Source organism: Phalacrocorax carbo, chromosome 1, assembly GCF_963921805.1.
Source record: "Phalacrocorax carbo chromosome 1, bPhaCar2.1, whole genome shotgun sequence".
Classification (NCBI taxonomy): domain Eukaryota; kingdom Metazoa; phylum Chordata; class Aves; order Suliformes; family Phalacrocoracidae; genus Phalacrocorax; species Phalacrocorax carbo.
The window spans coordinates 50,759,134-50,773,240 of NC_087513.1; the positions used below are offsets into that span (position 1 = coordinate 50,759,134).

General features: G+C 38.6%; 1 protein-coding gene across 1 annotated transcript in view; it reads right to left on the reverse strand.

Moving 5' to 3' along the window:
• TMCC3 (transmembrane and coiled-coil domain family 3) overlaps positions 1-14,107 on the reverse strand; it is a 49,772-nt gene that overhangs the window by 9,892 nt on the left and 25,773 nt on the right. The window contains exon 2 of the mRNA XM_009508233.2: positions 291-1,189. Within this exon, the coding sequence (XP_009506528.2) occupies positions 291-1,189 (899 nt within the window). The remainder of the gene's footprint in view (positions 1-290; positions 1,190-14,107) is intronic.

The window sequence follows — 14,107 nt, forward strand, 5'->3', positions numbered from 1 at the left end:
ACGCAGCATTCACATAACACAATATGTCAGTAAGATGCGAGGTGAGGGAATTTTCTGACAAGCCTCTGACAAAAGGCAAAGAACTACCACATCATTTAACTGGAAATATTAGTGTTCTACATGTATTTTCTGTTATTGGAGGAAGTGGAACATTTTGGTACCCGATATTGATTGCAAGTATTTTTTCCTCTTGCTTCTGAAATATCACACAGACAAGCACACGCCCACACTTTCCAAATAGCTTCTATACCCATTCAAAAGCCATTTCAAGAGAACAGTTAAAAAAATACCTATATCTTTCCTCTTGTAACATCTGAGAAATAAAGCCATAGTCTCTTTTAAACTGTGCTTTTAAATTCTCAATATCATCAGCTAATTGGGACTGTGTCTCCTTGATTTCCCTTAGTTCCTCCAAAATCACGGAAAGCTTTCCTTGTCTGTCCAGGGTACTTGCCACAGCAGGACCAAAGGAAGTATTCCCATTACTATCTCCTGAACCAGAGGTACCGCTTGAGCATTCATCATCACTAACATACTTTGGTTTGGCAACAATGGTGGCACTGCCCCCATATGGTCTAGAACTCGTTTCTGGCCGAAATTCATCCAAGGTACTTTTGAGATGAGCGATGTTGTCTGCACTACCAAATTTATTTCGGATCAGGTTTGCAAACTCTCTAGACTTGCTGAAAACAAAGACAGGTGGTGTCAAGGATACACCTGGCACACCCGACTTGCTGCTCTCTGTTCCATGCCCAGAGGTACGAGACTTTCCATGCTGAATATCTTTCAAGTTATCTTTGGAAGTATCCTTAGCATTTTTGGAAGATCCATTTTGTTCAATATCCTTGAGCTTTTTGTGATACTGTTCCAATTTCTTCTGCAGCTGGGCAATGGAGTGGGCAGATTTCTGGTTCTTTTTCTCAAAGACTTGTTTGATGCGCCCAGCCTGTTGCTTGTCTGCACTGTTCACCAGTTTCAAGTACTCAGCCACATTTCCATCTCGAGCCGTTTGTTCAACTTTGATTTGTTCTGTAACCTTGAGGATTTTCTGTTTCAAGCAATCTGCACTGAGTTTGACTTTGTGAAACTCTAGGACCCCATCTGGTACATCAAAGTTCAGGTTGGTGTCAGAGCCTCCACGGCGAATGTTAAGCGGCAAACTCAGGGTATTCATGTCATGTCTTTCGACCTGAGGAGAGAGAAAATAGATAAATGGAATTTGAATTTTACTTTTTAAAATCCAACTTTCAGTTTTCTTTTCCACATGTAACTATAGCAAGCACACAATATGAAATAACTTATAGTAGCAAAATAGAAATTTCCTCATATAAAGTCAAAGCCACAAGGGACACATAGGACAAGAATGACCTAACCAGAACAGCTTCATCCCTATTAGCATCTCGTGCTAGCCTCTGTGACAAAGGAGGTACATTTCATTAAAGCTGCCACAACATCATATCTATGGAGACTGCTTAACAAACACTCTGGCCATAATGGGTTTTCAGGGCATTAAGACCAGAGGGAACTAATACAATTGCTTGGGCAAGACCATTGCAGAGACAAGGCAGAAGCTATATTAAAGTATCATTTAAAGATGCACTTGTGAAATGCTTTAACTAGTCTTTGCTTCAAAATGCCTGACATCCTATGTTAAAAGTTTGATTTCCAACTACAGTATTTATTATTGTCCATAATATGGAAGATCTTGCAGGAAGACCTATGCACACATGCATGTCCAGTGACCACCATTCAATCTTTTACTTGATTAAAACAACAAAAACATCATTAAGCATTGCTGTAAGATTTGTTTTCTCATCCTTGTACAGTTTTGGTGGCCATTCTGGAAATCCTCTCCGATATTCCTGTGTTACCCTTAAAATACAGGCTCAGGAACCAGACATGGTGTCCTACTGTTAATGCCATGCATCGTGCACAGTTTGATCAGAACTATTCTCACTTTGTGTTTATCATCGCGGGTTACAAACACAGAGGGGGTAATACAGCCATAAAATTGTGTCTGTATCTGACCATTTCAGAGACAAGATTATCGCTACTCCTACTTTATAGTCTTATCTTTATATTACTGTGAATTACAGTACTTTTTTTTTTTTTCCTCTTTTTCTTTTGCTACCGCACTGCTCAGGGCACAAACCAGGTAATACAAAAGTTCACATTCGCCAACTTCTAAGAAAAATGGGCACTTGAAAAATGCAAACCAAAGATTTCTGGAGCTGACAAGTCATAACACTCATAATACTGTTGTGGTAGCTAAAATATGCATTTAATATAAGCAAAAATAGTTTGACATAGGATACTTGTATCTTTCCAAAGTCTCATAGAGCAAAGGAATGCAGTCAAGGCAAATAGCTGAAAAGCTTAGATACTAGATCTGTACCCCATATTGCAAATATTTCTTTAAATGGATTTACTAGGCCTGGACAAATTCAGTAAGGAGAAAAAGCTCAGTATAAAACAGTAGTTTCCTGAAACAACCTAAGACGTTTTTGAATAAACTTTGGCACAAAATTATATTGTGATAAATTAATGAATTGCATATACGCATGAGACAAATCTATCACTGATGTCACTCAGGACAAACTGTACATACTTCCAAGAATGGGTGGGTCTGCCTCTAACCTTTACACAGCATTAAGTGTTTACTTCCTTAGTACAAAATAGTCTAAAAATATATCGTAATAATTGGATACAAGCCCAAACCAGATCTCTTCTCCCTTATGTCCTCTCCCTCACTGGAGTCTCTAGCAGTCTGCAAGGTCTGTCATCAACATGCACCCCCTGCCTTCCTGGAACTTCAAGGTCACAACATCAATACAGATAAAACAAACAATAGCATCGAGGGAATACGTCTGCTGAATGTTGCATTGCTTTTGGAGTTGAGGAAATCAATTAGCATGTGGCAAATTACTTCTGAAATGAGTAACACTAATTGTAGGGTCAGTTTAAATTCAGTGAAGTTTAGAAAAGAATTGTGTCTAAATTCCCCAAACACTACTATGAGCAGTTTTTTAACTCACTGGATTGAGAGCTCACCAAGGGTACAGAAGAGTCATATATCCAAGACATTCCTCTACCTGATTGTATTTGGCCAAAATGGCAGTTGTCCTCTTGCCATCATGATGCAAGGTTGGGTCAAGCAACAGAGGCGCTTGACATCTTCTCTTGATGTAATACACCTTTTTGCTGGTGGGGTGGGTTTTGGTGGGTTGGGGTTTTTGGTTTGTTGGGGGGTATTTTTGTTGGTTGTTTTTGTGGGGGTTTACAGGGGAGAGGGTTTAATTTGGGGATTTGTTCTTTTTGGGTTTTGTTGTTGTTGTTTTGATTTTATTTTGTTTTGAGTCAGAAACAAACAGTCACTGGAGGACCCAGGCACCTCTAGACAAGTGGCCTCTCACCTGTATTCTATCTTGATGAGGTAGAACAGTTTGGCAAAGACCCATTTGAAATTGTTTTATAGCTCAACACCAATGTTTTCCTAAGACACCAGAAGTCCAACTTCAAATCCTATTTCAAATCCTATCCCAAAGCCTCCTTTTGCTGCAAAAGTATCATCTTGAGATGAGAAGAATTACCCTCTGTATACCTTCCGGAAGCACAGTAAACATAGCCTGCACTTCCTGCTGTATCAAATGCCCAGTTCCTTATACTGAGCAGAAGACTGCCAAGTAGGAGTCTGGGGTGCTACCTCATCCCCACAGGGACTGGCACACTCTGCCATGATGTGGGCTGAAATCCTCCCACACACTGGAGACTGAACGCACATCCCCCTCAAACTACACGAGTGCTCTTCCAGCTATGCTATGGGTACAGATGATGAATGCCACTCATGCCACTGTTCTTTCTGTGACTCTTGGGTCACCAGTGCCTGACAAGGGCACCAAGCTGTTAATAATAAAGTTTGTTAATAAAAAAGTTGTTGAGAGATTGGTTTGTTTTTTAAGATTTTCATTGTGGCTGCCAAAAGAAAAAACAAGCAAATATACATATATAAACAGTAGTGGCCCCAATAGCCAAAACAACCTATCTGGGACCAGCCATACTTTTGGAAGTGAGAAGCACTTAAAGAAAAAAAGAATGGAATTATCATATATCTCTCCTACCACAATAATAATTAACAGGGAGCTATGGATTAGCAGCAGACAAGAGGAAGCAGTCCCAAGACAAGTGGTAACACAAGGAAGACAACGCATCAGCCCAGAGTCTGAGGAAATATCAGAGACATATCCAGGACCTGGCTTCTAGGAAAAAAAGGGAAAAACCAATTTGTACATGGTTACTGGGATGTTAGCTTGAAAGAAGAAATCTGGGGCTTGGAGAGACCACTGCATTCTATGGAGCAGTTCACATCTGCACTTTGCTACAATCCAGCTGAGAATTAACTGTAATGTTTGTGCTGCTCAAGAACTAGCTTTTAAGAACAGTGATTCAGGAGTGCAGCAATTCAGGCTCCTCACCTGCATCAGAGCCAGACACCACAGATGACTAGATAGGTATCTCTCAGCGGTAAAGCAACTTCCTTCTGCACCAACCCCCCTTTTTCCAAGCAGCCAAGCAGATCCCCGGCTGCATGGCCAGGCTATTCATGCAGCCCATCCCAAGCCAAAGTCCAGAGCTTCGAAAGGGATAGCAGAATAACCAACCGCTCGGTGCAACGAACACAGGCACAGTGCTAGGAACCCTTCATTATGCATGAATTGGCAGGTGTACTTTCCGTCTTAAATGGTAAGTGGAGGGCTGGGTAAAAGGCAACCTGCCATTTATAAAAAAGCATTCAAAGCACAATACTGCTTTGAAAACCCAATCACAGAAGCAAGGACAGTGATTTTATTGGCATCATAATGATCCACACGTCTTCTCACTTACCAGGTTTGCAGCCCATGCTACAATGAGCTCAGAGCAGAAGAGGTCCCCTGTGCCCAAATGCCACAGGTTAAGACTGTTGGAAAGGCATGGACAGGAACTGCTGGGGGTGGGATGGGGGGTTTGGGGGGAGGAGGGGCAGAGCAAGAACATCATGCTTAACAGCCTATGTAGACTGGCCATTGTATCCTCTGGTTGCAAAATGCAGGGCAAATATAGAAGGTTATTTCTTTGTCAAAGATCCTGGGTGGGATCCGTTTGGGAGAAAGAAATCCATAGTGAACAGAGCATACATACACTCACATACATACACTCACCCGAGTGCAGCCCACCCTCAAGCACACATCTCATGGCTGCTCAGATGAATCCCTTCCTCTGTTCCACTGACTGTGTCAACAGCTCTCTGCTGACACTCAGCCACCTATGTTTAGGTGTCAAACTGAATTCTGCTGTTTATTTCATAGATTTCTTCTATACTCTTTTAAGAAGTGGCTGAAAGAAGCACAGAAAATACACATTTGCAAGACAGTCATTGACTGCATACATATGCATCAGGCTCCAGAATGCACACACCTTTGGGTTGCCTCACTAACAGAAGCAAGCCATGAAGACACAGTGTGATCTACTTATTCAAATAGGCTCAGTTTAAAGGTGGTTGGTTTTTACCTTTTTCCTTTCCCAAACAGCCTCATTACCATTACCAGTCATAGCTGTGCAAGCTAAACAAAAGCTTATGATGACAATTTAAGTCTATCTTGCAAGACTTTTAGAGGGGTATCTGATTAGTGCTTAGAAAAAGAATCCTATAAGAAACATACAAGATAGGATTAAGGCAGCTCTAAAGCTTTTACAGTTTAGCAATAGCAACAAAAAAAAAAATCAGGAGTAATTCAAGAAGTCAAGAAGTATACCTATACCAGAAGCACAGGGGTTCCAATGGGTAGAAGAGCATGCAGAGGAGGCTTTGTTGATTTTTAGTATATTCCAAAGCAGAAATGTGTTCGGGGAGAGAGTTTTACCATCTCTTTCAAATACACTGCTCCTTCTAAAACCCACAGGAGAAGAGTGCTTCATGGAAGGCTTAAAACAGTGCCTAATCATCATAAAAGGTTTTAAGTTATATAAAATCAGCCCCCAGAATTGCTGTACAGTATGTAACAGCAAAACACCTTCTGCTCATTTTTTTTTTAAAGAGCTACTTAATAGTAATATCTAGAAGTACCTACACTGAGGACATCATACTAATAATCATGCAGAGGGTTGAGAATACAGGAATGGAGGGAGAGAGCAAACCCTGCTTCTACTTTTTACCTGGGAAATCAGAGATCCAGGGTAAGTGATTTTCCCAAGACCATCTGGCAAATGCTGATGGAGTCAAATAACACAGAAGGTTGTTCTTCTACTGTCAATGTTTCCTCTATCATCTACCAAAGAGACAAACATGAAAACTGTAAGGTGTCTCACTAACACATATCAGGGGTTTATTCTAGGTGGTAGTCAACAGTAATCCCAGATACCCTTTGGCAGGTATCTCTACTTCAATATTCAGAGGCTGGGGAGCTTCAAGGCCATTTCATGAGTAAGGCATCATACAGAAGCAGACTAGCCTGTAGAGCTTTGGATACTTTTGAAAACTTTCCCCATTATGCCAGCATGGGCTGGTAATTACAAAAATTCAGTTGCTATACCAAGCAACTTAGGCAAGACCTCAGATATAGACTAAGCAACTAAGCATACTAGGCAAGACCTCCGATACAGAACCCACTCCTTCTCAGGGTCAGTTTGATCACCTATCTTTCCCTCCATTTTAATTCCTTTTATTAGCACCACAGAGTTGAGACTGTAAGCACAGGCACCTCAAGGAAGATGTAAATGTGCTTGTAATTTTAGTTTAATGAAAAAAAAAAGACATTTAAAGTGCTTTAAAACAAACTCTGTAGAAAGCAATGCCAAAGAAAACTATACATATAAATTTTGGTGTTACTGGAAAGACAGCTTTTACTCTCTTGGTCTAATTTGGTCAATGCCAAATAGCCATGTATAATCTGCGACTCAAATAGCCAAGTTCACACCAAGGTTGTTTTGCCTCAAATCCTATGGACATGCTCAGTTCAAACTAGCAGTATCCCAGAAATAACCTTTTATGTAATTTCTAACTAAAGTACTGAACTAAGGCCAAATTAGCTAGGTCACTGCTTGTGTCTAAATAAGTCTTTAGATATGGTACTATTTCAGATTAAACCAACAATGAGAGAAGAGAACAATGGGGGGAAGATGCAGTAGGCAGTTTTCTGCTTCATTGCTAATACCAGCTCCTTCAAAACCCAAAAACATCCACTGAAAAGTCTCCCATCTCATGACTCATAGTTCTGTTCCAGGTTGTTCCACAGCATAAAACTGACACGAGCAAACCAGTTCCAATAAAAACAACTTCTGTGCCTAGACACTGCAAATTTCAACAGGCCTTTAAAAAAAGTAAGCAAACTACTTTCCATCTACTGTCCAGCAGCCATGTTAAAAAAAAAAAAAAAATCACTGTCCTGGCTAGGGAAAACAATACAGCAATGAACTAATACTCAGATTTACTATGTTGAAGTTTAAGTGGGCAAGAGGTACGCTCCGCAGCCCACAGTTGACTATTTTGCTTTGATCAGTCCCACTCTTTAGATAGGTGCCATTAATTAAGAAGGAGCCATTAAAATACTCTCTCCTATCTTCTTAAATCAAAATTAATGTCATTTCTACATGTGTTCCTTCTCTCTCAGGTTTCCATAGCAGTATAAGTAAATACTTGGGAGCCCCAGGTGCTACACAGGTGGTTCCACTGAGAAGTGCTTATGAGAAGCCTGCACTCCCACCCTCACTGGAAGAGAGTGCCTTCCACCTGATACAAATCCCTCAAAATACAGCCACTATGAATCAGTGTAGGGGTGGCATGCTTTTAAAGAGTAATGCAAGACATTCTGTATCTCTTCTAGACTCATTGTTCAACTTACTTTTAGTGTTTCTAATAAGTACGTTCCCTCCCCTCTCCCGCCAGCTTTTATGGATTTTCTTTCTCTCCCATTCAATAATAAGCTTTCTTTTTCTAAAGATGTTCAAATAGGTGGCAAGAATGAAGTTTTCCAAAATACTGTGAAATACCCTGTGAAAAGCCAGCTGCTATATGTTTTCAATTATTAAACCCTTTTCTATGAATGAGAATTTGATAAAAAGCCAGCCACCTCCCTGCCATGACTAACCACTTCTCATAGTTACAGTATATGCTTCTGATTTCCCACCAATTCTGATTTAGAATGCAGTTTCCTTCATATCACTCCGCTGTCTAACTTCACAGATTACCTATTCCACGTTGATAAAGCTGTAACAGGTCAACTGCTCCCTTCACCTGGTTCTTTCTGTTTCACAGTCAACTCTTAATTTCATTGCTATTCAGATTGTCTAAGCATTTCCTTAAATCCCAGCTCCTGGAACTGTACAATCATACAAGATACTTCCATGCAATATTACCAAGTTTCTTGCCCTCAGTTACAGAGAAATAACTCCCACATCTAACCTAATAGTCAACAACCAACCAGGTCCTCCTTCCGCCAAAATACAATGTTAAGCAAATATTAAATATGTGATTTACAGATCTACAAAAATCAAACCCACAATGCAGCACTTATTTTAGAAAGTCTAATTCATGACTTCTTATTGCTTTGAGCTGGCAACACTTACATAAAGCCTATTTTGTAACAGGAACAATTCCTTGCTATTTTTTAGCAGGGAATTTTGGAAGTACTACCATTCAGAGATAAAACACTAAATTCAGATAAACTGGCCATCACGTGCAAAAGACCCAAGACATGCATCTTTTATTTAACTATTGCAAAACTTCCATCTATAAACAAGAGATGGAACAATATTAACAAGATGGAACAATAGTTCCATCATGCATAAGATCTTTTAATTTGCATTAATGCTGCAGCAGCACATCCTGAGCATATAGACAACCCTGTCTTGTCCTGTGCACGAACTGAGTCACTTATTCAAGGAGCCTCCTTGCTTCTTCCTTTTTCCTCCCTCTTCTCTTCACACTGGGCTGATAAAATAAAATCTCAAACATACATTTCTGTTACATCAGCAGTTCTGCCTATACACAAGACTTTTAGCTCATTTTTTGATATGAGGACCTAATCAAAAGATAAGGTCTGTTTCACTACATTATGTAACAACCAGAGGCTGCCTAATAAGCAGCTTAGATGTAATTTTTCACTATTATGGGAACTACTGGAAGGCTTACAGTTGTGGCTTTGAGCCCTCTTGAAGATGACTTCACACATGCCTGATATTCCTCCCATTTCTTTGACTTTCAGATATTAGAGGCTCTAAGCTTTGCTTGTCCATTAAGTTCAATACTTCGTAGCCCTCCTTCCAGGTATCAGCAGCAAACAAACCAAACGAGCCAACTGAGTTGAACTTGGAAGTGTGCTGAACACCACATGTCTCTCCTTCCATTCTCCTCCTCCCACCCCTGCCCTTACACTCCAGGCTGCGTTTCAGAAAGGATCTCCATTTTGAAGAGCATTCTATTTACCTCTCCATAATAACCAGCACATCTCTTGACAAGCCAACTTTAATTTTCAAAGCTTAGTTATTTATATGCACAAGCAAACTTTTACTGTTTGCCATGTTATACATATATGAGTACATTTTTTTGTTTCACACCTGATATCCAAGGCTTGTGTTTGTACCCAATACCACAAACAAGGCCAAAGGCAGAGAACTGCAGGGAGACTAGGCCACCAAATTTCAAAACTTTGGTCATACTTCATGATCTACATATACTGAAAGAAAAAAAAAAGAAGAAAGAAGAAAAAAAAAAGAAAAAAGAAAGGAAGAAGACAAGCTCAGAAAAGAAATAAGAAACATAAAAGATTTTATTTGAAAGCCTACTTTATTAAAAAAAAGAACTATTTTTATTAACAAAAGTGTATTTCATTATGCAAGAAAAGGACAACTAAAACTGGAACCACACAGATGCATTATTATACAGGTCATTTGGTATTCAAAAAACACTGCTGCAATAATGGTATTTTAAGCTATTATACATAACTGATTAACACTACTCTGAATAAACTCTGGAGAAAACATCTTAATTGCAGTGCAGTAAGTGCCAAAATTCTCTGCAGATTCAACGGACTTAACCCTCTACCCTCCTGAAGACCACAACAAAGAAACTTTAAAGTTCAGCTAAGACCGTTGTATCAATTTTATTGAATATTCAATCTAATGAAATAAAATAACCTATTATTTGTACTTAGTGATGGTTCATCACCATACTCCAATTTGTCCATTTCTTTCAAATTATTGTATACACCATACACTTCAAATGCTAATGCACATTACAGAAGAGATCTCAACCAGTAAAAGAAACTGTATTGTAGAGAAGTTCCACAAGTCAATAAGATAACATCAGTTAATTAAAAACTCCAAATGCAGAAGGCTTGTCTAATTGAAAAGAAAAATCGAAGAGATTCACCCAATTAGCGAAGAATAAAACAATACAGTAAAATTTTTATCGAGTCTTTAAAATAATCCTACCCTGAGAACACACTTCCCCAGTTAGTGAGATTTATTATACTGAATTATTTTGAGAGAGCAATTCAAACAATAGCCAATTTTGGAAGATAAGCTAGGTTAAATTACACTTACGTTATCATATTACTTGTATCAAAAGTGTTAAATCACAATTTTTTTACGTTTTAGTGGTAAACAAAGGAACTATTTTTTTAAGAACTGCCTTTAACGGGGATTCACAAAATTTTAGAGTATGGCACAAAGCCTTGAATGTCATTTTGAACAAGCTTGAGTAGTAACCGTTAAGTATTGCCAGGGTAGTGCTGGCAAATCAAAGCAGACTTTTCCTCTCAGGGATGTTTGGAAACTGGAAATACATCTCTGTTTGGCCAGAACTAAAATGTCAAGGGTGGAATGAACTCCTGCGGATACTAAAAGCTCATTACAAAGCTCACTGCCTTCTACTCCAACTGTAGGGCACATTTGGTGAACATCTTTGTGTAGTATAAATACACAGGAAAATGTATATCACACACAAAATTTAGGCACAAATTAGTGCTCAAACTAAATAAGAAACCAAAACAAAGCCCCCACTCTTTTCTCTGCTATCCAACACAAAAAACATTCCCAAATGCCGGACTGTGAGATGAGAATCACGAACAAGCAACAGTAGTGACTTTGTTCAATAGACTACTTGAAAGTGCTCAGAAAATGTACAGCTGCACAGCACATGAAACTGCATAGAACAGAATAGATTCAGTAGAAAAACTGTGTTAAGTTGGTCTGTCTTACTCCGCTAAAACCATGTTGCTAATCTAAAAGTCACTTAATACAGTGAAATTAAAACCCCTTATCGTACATATAGTAACTGAGAGGGTTGATATTATAGACCAACTTTATGCAACTTCATTGCTACATTAGTATGTTTATGCAAAATCGAGCTCAATGTGGCACAGATCTAGTCAAGAGCTATCATAGGAGATGGCAGGGCTAAAAAGGCAACACCAATAATGCAACACCAGTAGTGAGAGTTGCACAAGAAAATGACAAGCAATGACAGCTTTGCAGCCTGTATTGCTTTCACTATCTTTCCTTGCCTTTGGATAAGTGTCATAGGCCGCTGCCCTTCATATCCAAGGCATTTCCGGTTTTTTTTATTTTTGTTAAAACCCTATCTAGGAGGACAGAGGGGATTAAGGCCTTTATAATGTTTTTAGAGTCACAATTTAATTTGGATCTCAGCTTTATTAAGGATATCTTGGGTGTTTCATCCTAGCTCTCCAGAGCACGTGATGGTGTCAGAGGGATTATTTATTTAATCAAATAGGGCAATACTAACAATGTTAAATTGTTCTGGTATAACGTCTCTCAGATAATGATAAATTTATTCCTCAAACGTTATTTGTTGAAACATAATTAAAATTCAGAGAGGTTTACTTTACCAAGATGTTTATATGGCCAGATGCCATATTAACCATAATTTAGAGTCTAAAGGCAAAACAGGCAAACTTGTCAATTCATAGCAACGAGGGCCACTGGCTAATCAAACGGAGGTTTCTTGGAAGAGGAAATCTTAATATTGTCATTAGAATATTGTAGTACAGTCAACTTTACATAAATAAAAACAAGTATAGCTTGCTACAGAAATAGTATCTTCACTAACTGTTATGTGCTTATTCAGGGTGTAAGTTTGCACATTTTACTTTTCAGTTATATCTTTCCTCTTCTTGCTTTTGCTCATCTAATACTTGCAACTTCATCTTTTTATGTGAAATTAGTTTAATCATGCTTTTTATCCGGGATATAATTTACGTGGTACAATACTTACCAAAATTTGCAAAAATTGCCAATCTGTGTATTAATGTTTCTTAGGAGTCTTATAGAAGCAGATATAGGAAATTAAGACTTTCCAAGAACAATTTCTCTTCTTCAAATAATAGTGATGATTTATATCACACCACACAAACAACAGGTGTTTATTCTGGATACTGCAAAATCCAAAGCACATGATTTTATGCAATCCGTATGTTTCACTTTTAATGGATACTTGATGCAACAACTGATAATATTGCTTAATTAATAAAATATAATCTTAAAAGATTTTGCTGTATCCTCAGTAGTGTTTACTAGTAAATGCACAGTGATGGGTAAGTCAACGGGTACAAATACATATGATAAAATCAAAATTTTCAAGTTAGACATTAGTGCAGACCTGTGTTTTACCCTGAGAATCTCTTCTGGCACTCCTGTTAAGCTCCACATGCTATGAAGAAACATAAAGCTACCTATATTATCTAAGCAGGAATGGTAATAGGAGTTATCTTATTATATCTAACAAAAACTTTATGAAGCAAATAGATATTTCAGATTCTTATATAGCAATAACCTGTGTTAGCTAGACCAGGATAGCAATAATAATTATGCACTTCTGAAACAGGAGCACAGGCTATTGCTTTTCTGCTTGGTTGAGTTGTCACACAAACACTTGCCATCCGTGACTTACACCTTCCAGGAACTGAGTCACAGAGTTCGCCAATCAACTTCTCTGCCAAGTGTATGAAAACAATAGAAGATGCTTCAGAGCAGTTTAAGAGCTATTTTTCAGTTTATTGAAAGTCACTGCCCTCTCCTAACCTACCTCTTACCTCTCCTACCTAACCACAGAGAACTGGGAGAGCCTCTCTTAAGCCGCTGCCATAGTCAAACAGTTGCACTCATCTCATTATAATATTTCTGTATAAAGCTACAGGCTGCCCAACTCAAGTAAGTTTATTTCCCATGTTCTTTGGACATTACACAACAGAACCACTTAAAGCAAGATACAGAAGTTCAGTCACGTGCCTCCCTAGCTACCTTCCCCATATAATTTTATTGTGCCATAAAATACTGCAATAAGCCTGATGGTCTTTTTAAAACAGCTTGTAATCTTAATTCAGAGCATTTAAAACAAATATAAACAGAAAATGGCATGTTTTCAGCTTACATTCAAGCTAAACATAGTGGGTTTGTCAAAAGCCCATAGATATAATGCTAGTTGCCAATTTTCTTTTCATGCTAGTTCCTATGTATTAAACTCATACGAGATTTTTCTAATTTTAGAGTTGTGGCGATATTAGCAGCCTATTCACCAATATGATTTGATTAGAAATGAAGCTGCAATCAATATTCTGTTCCTAGCCTGCCTGCCTCCCTCCCCCTCTTTTGAACTTTCTAAATAGATTAGTTTTTTTTTCTCTCAAGTTTCTATTCGACAGTCTAAAAGGATATGCTTTATCACATGGTTGGCTTTGGTGTAAAAGATTTATAAACATATTACCATATTCAGTCATAGCAACAGCACAGAAAAGAGCAACAAAGTGGAGCTCAGTGGGAAAGGAAGCAGACAAGAGCCATGCTGTCCTTGGAGGCCGACCATGGTTACTGGCATTTCACTGAGCCAGAGCTCCGTACCTGAGCAGGGAGCTCTGCTTGGCTACAGGCTCCGGGATCCTGTAGTAAACAGCCTAACATTCGACACAGCCAACCTCATACCTTTGAAAGTGGAAAAGCAAAACAAAACCCAAACCACAGTACTCATTTTAAAAGATTAAGGCATTAGAAAATTGTCTAAATATTTTTCCCTTTATCTCTCATTTGTCATATCCTCAGAGTAATTTAACTTGCATAA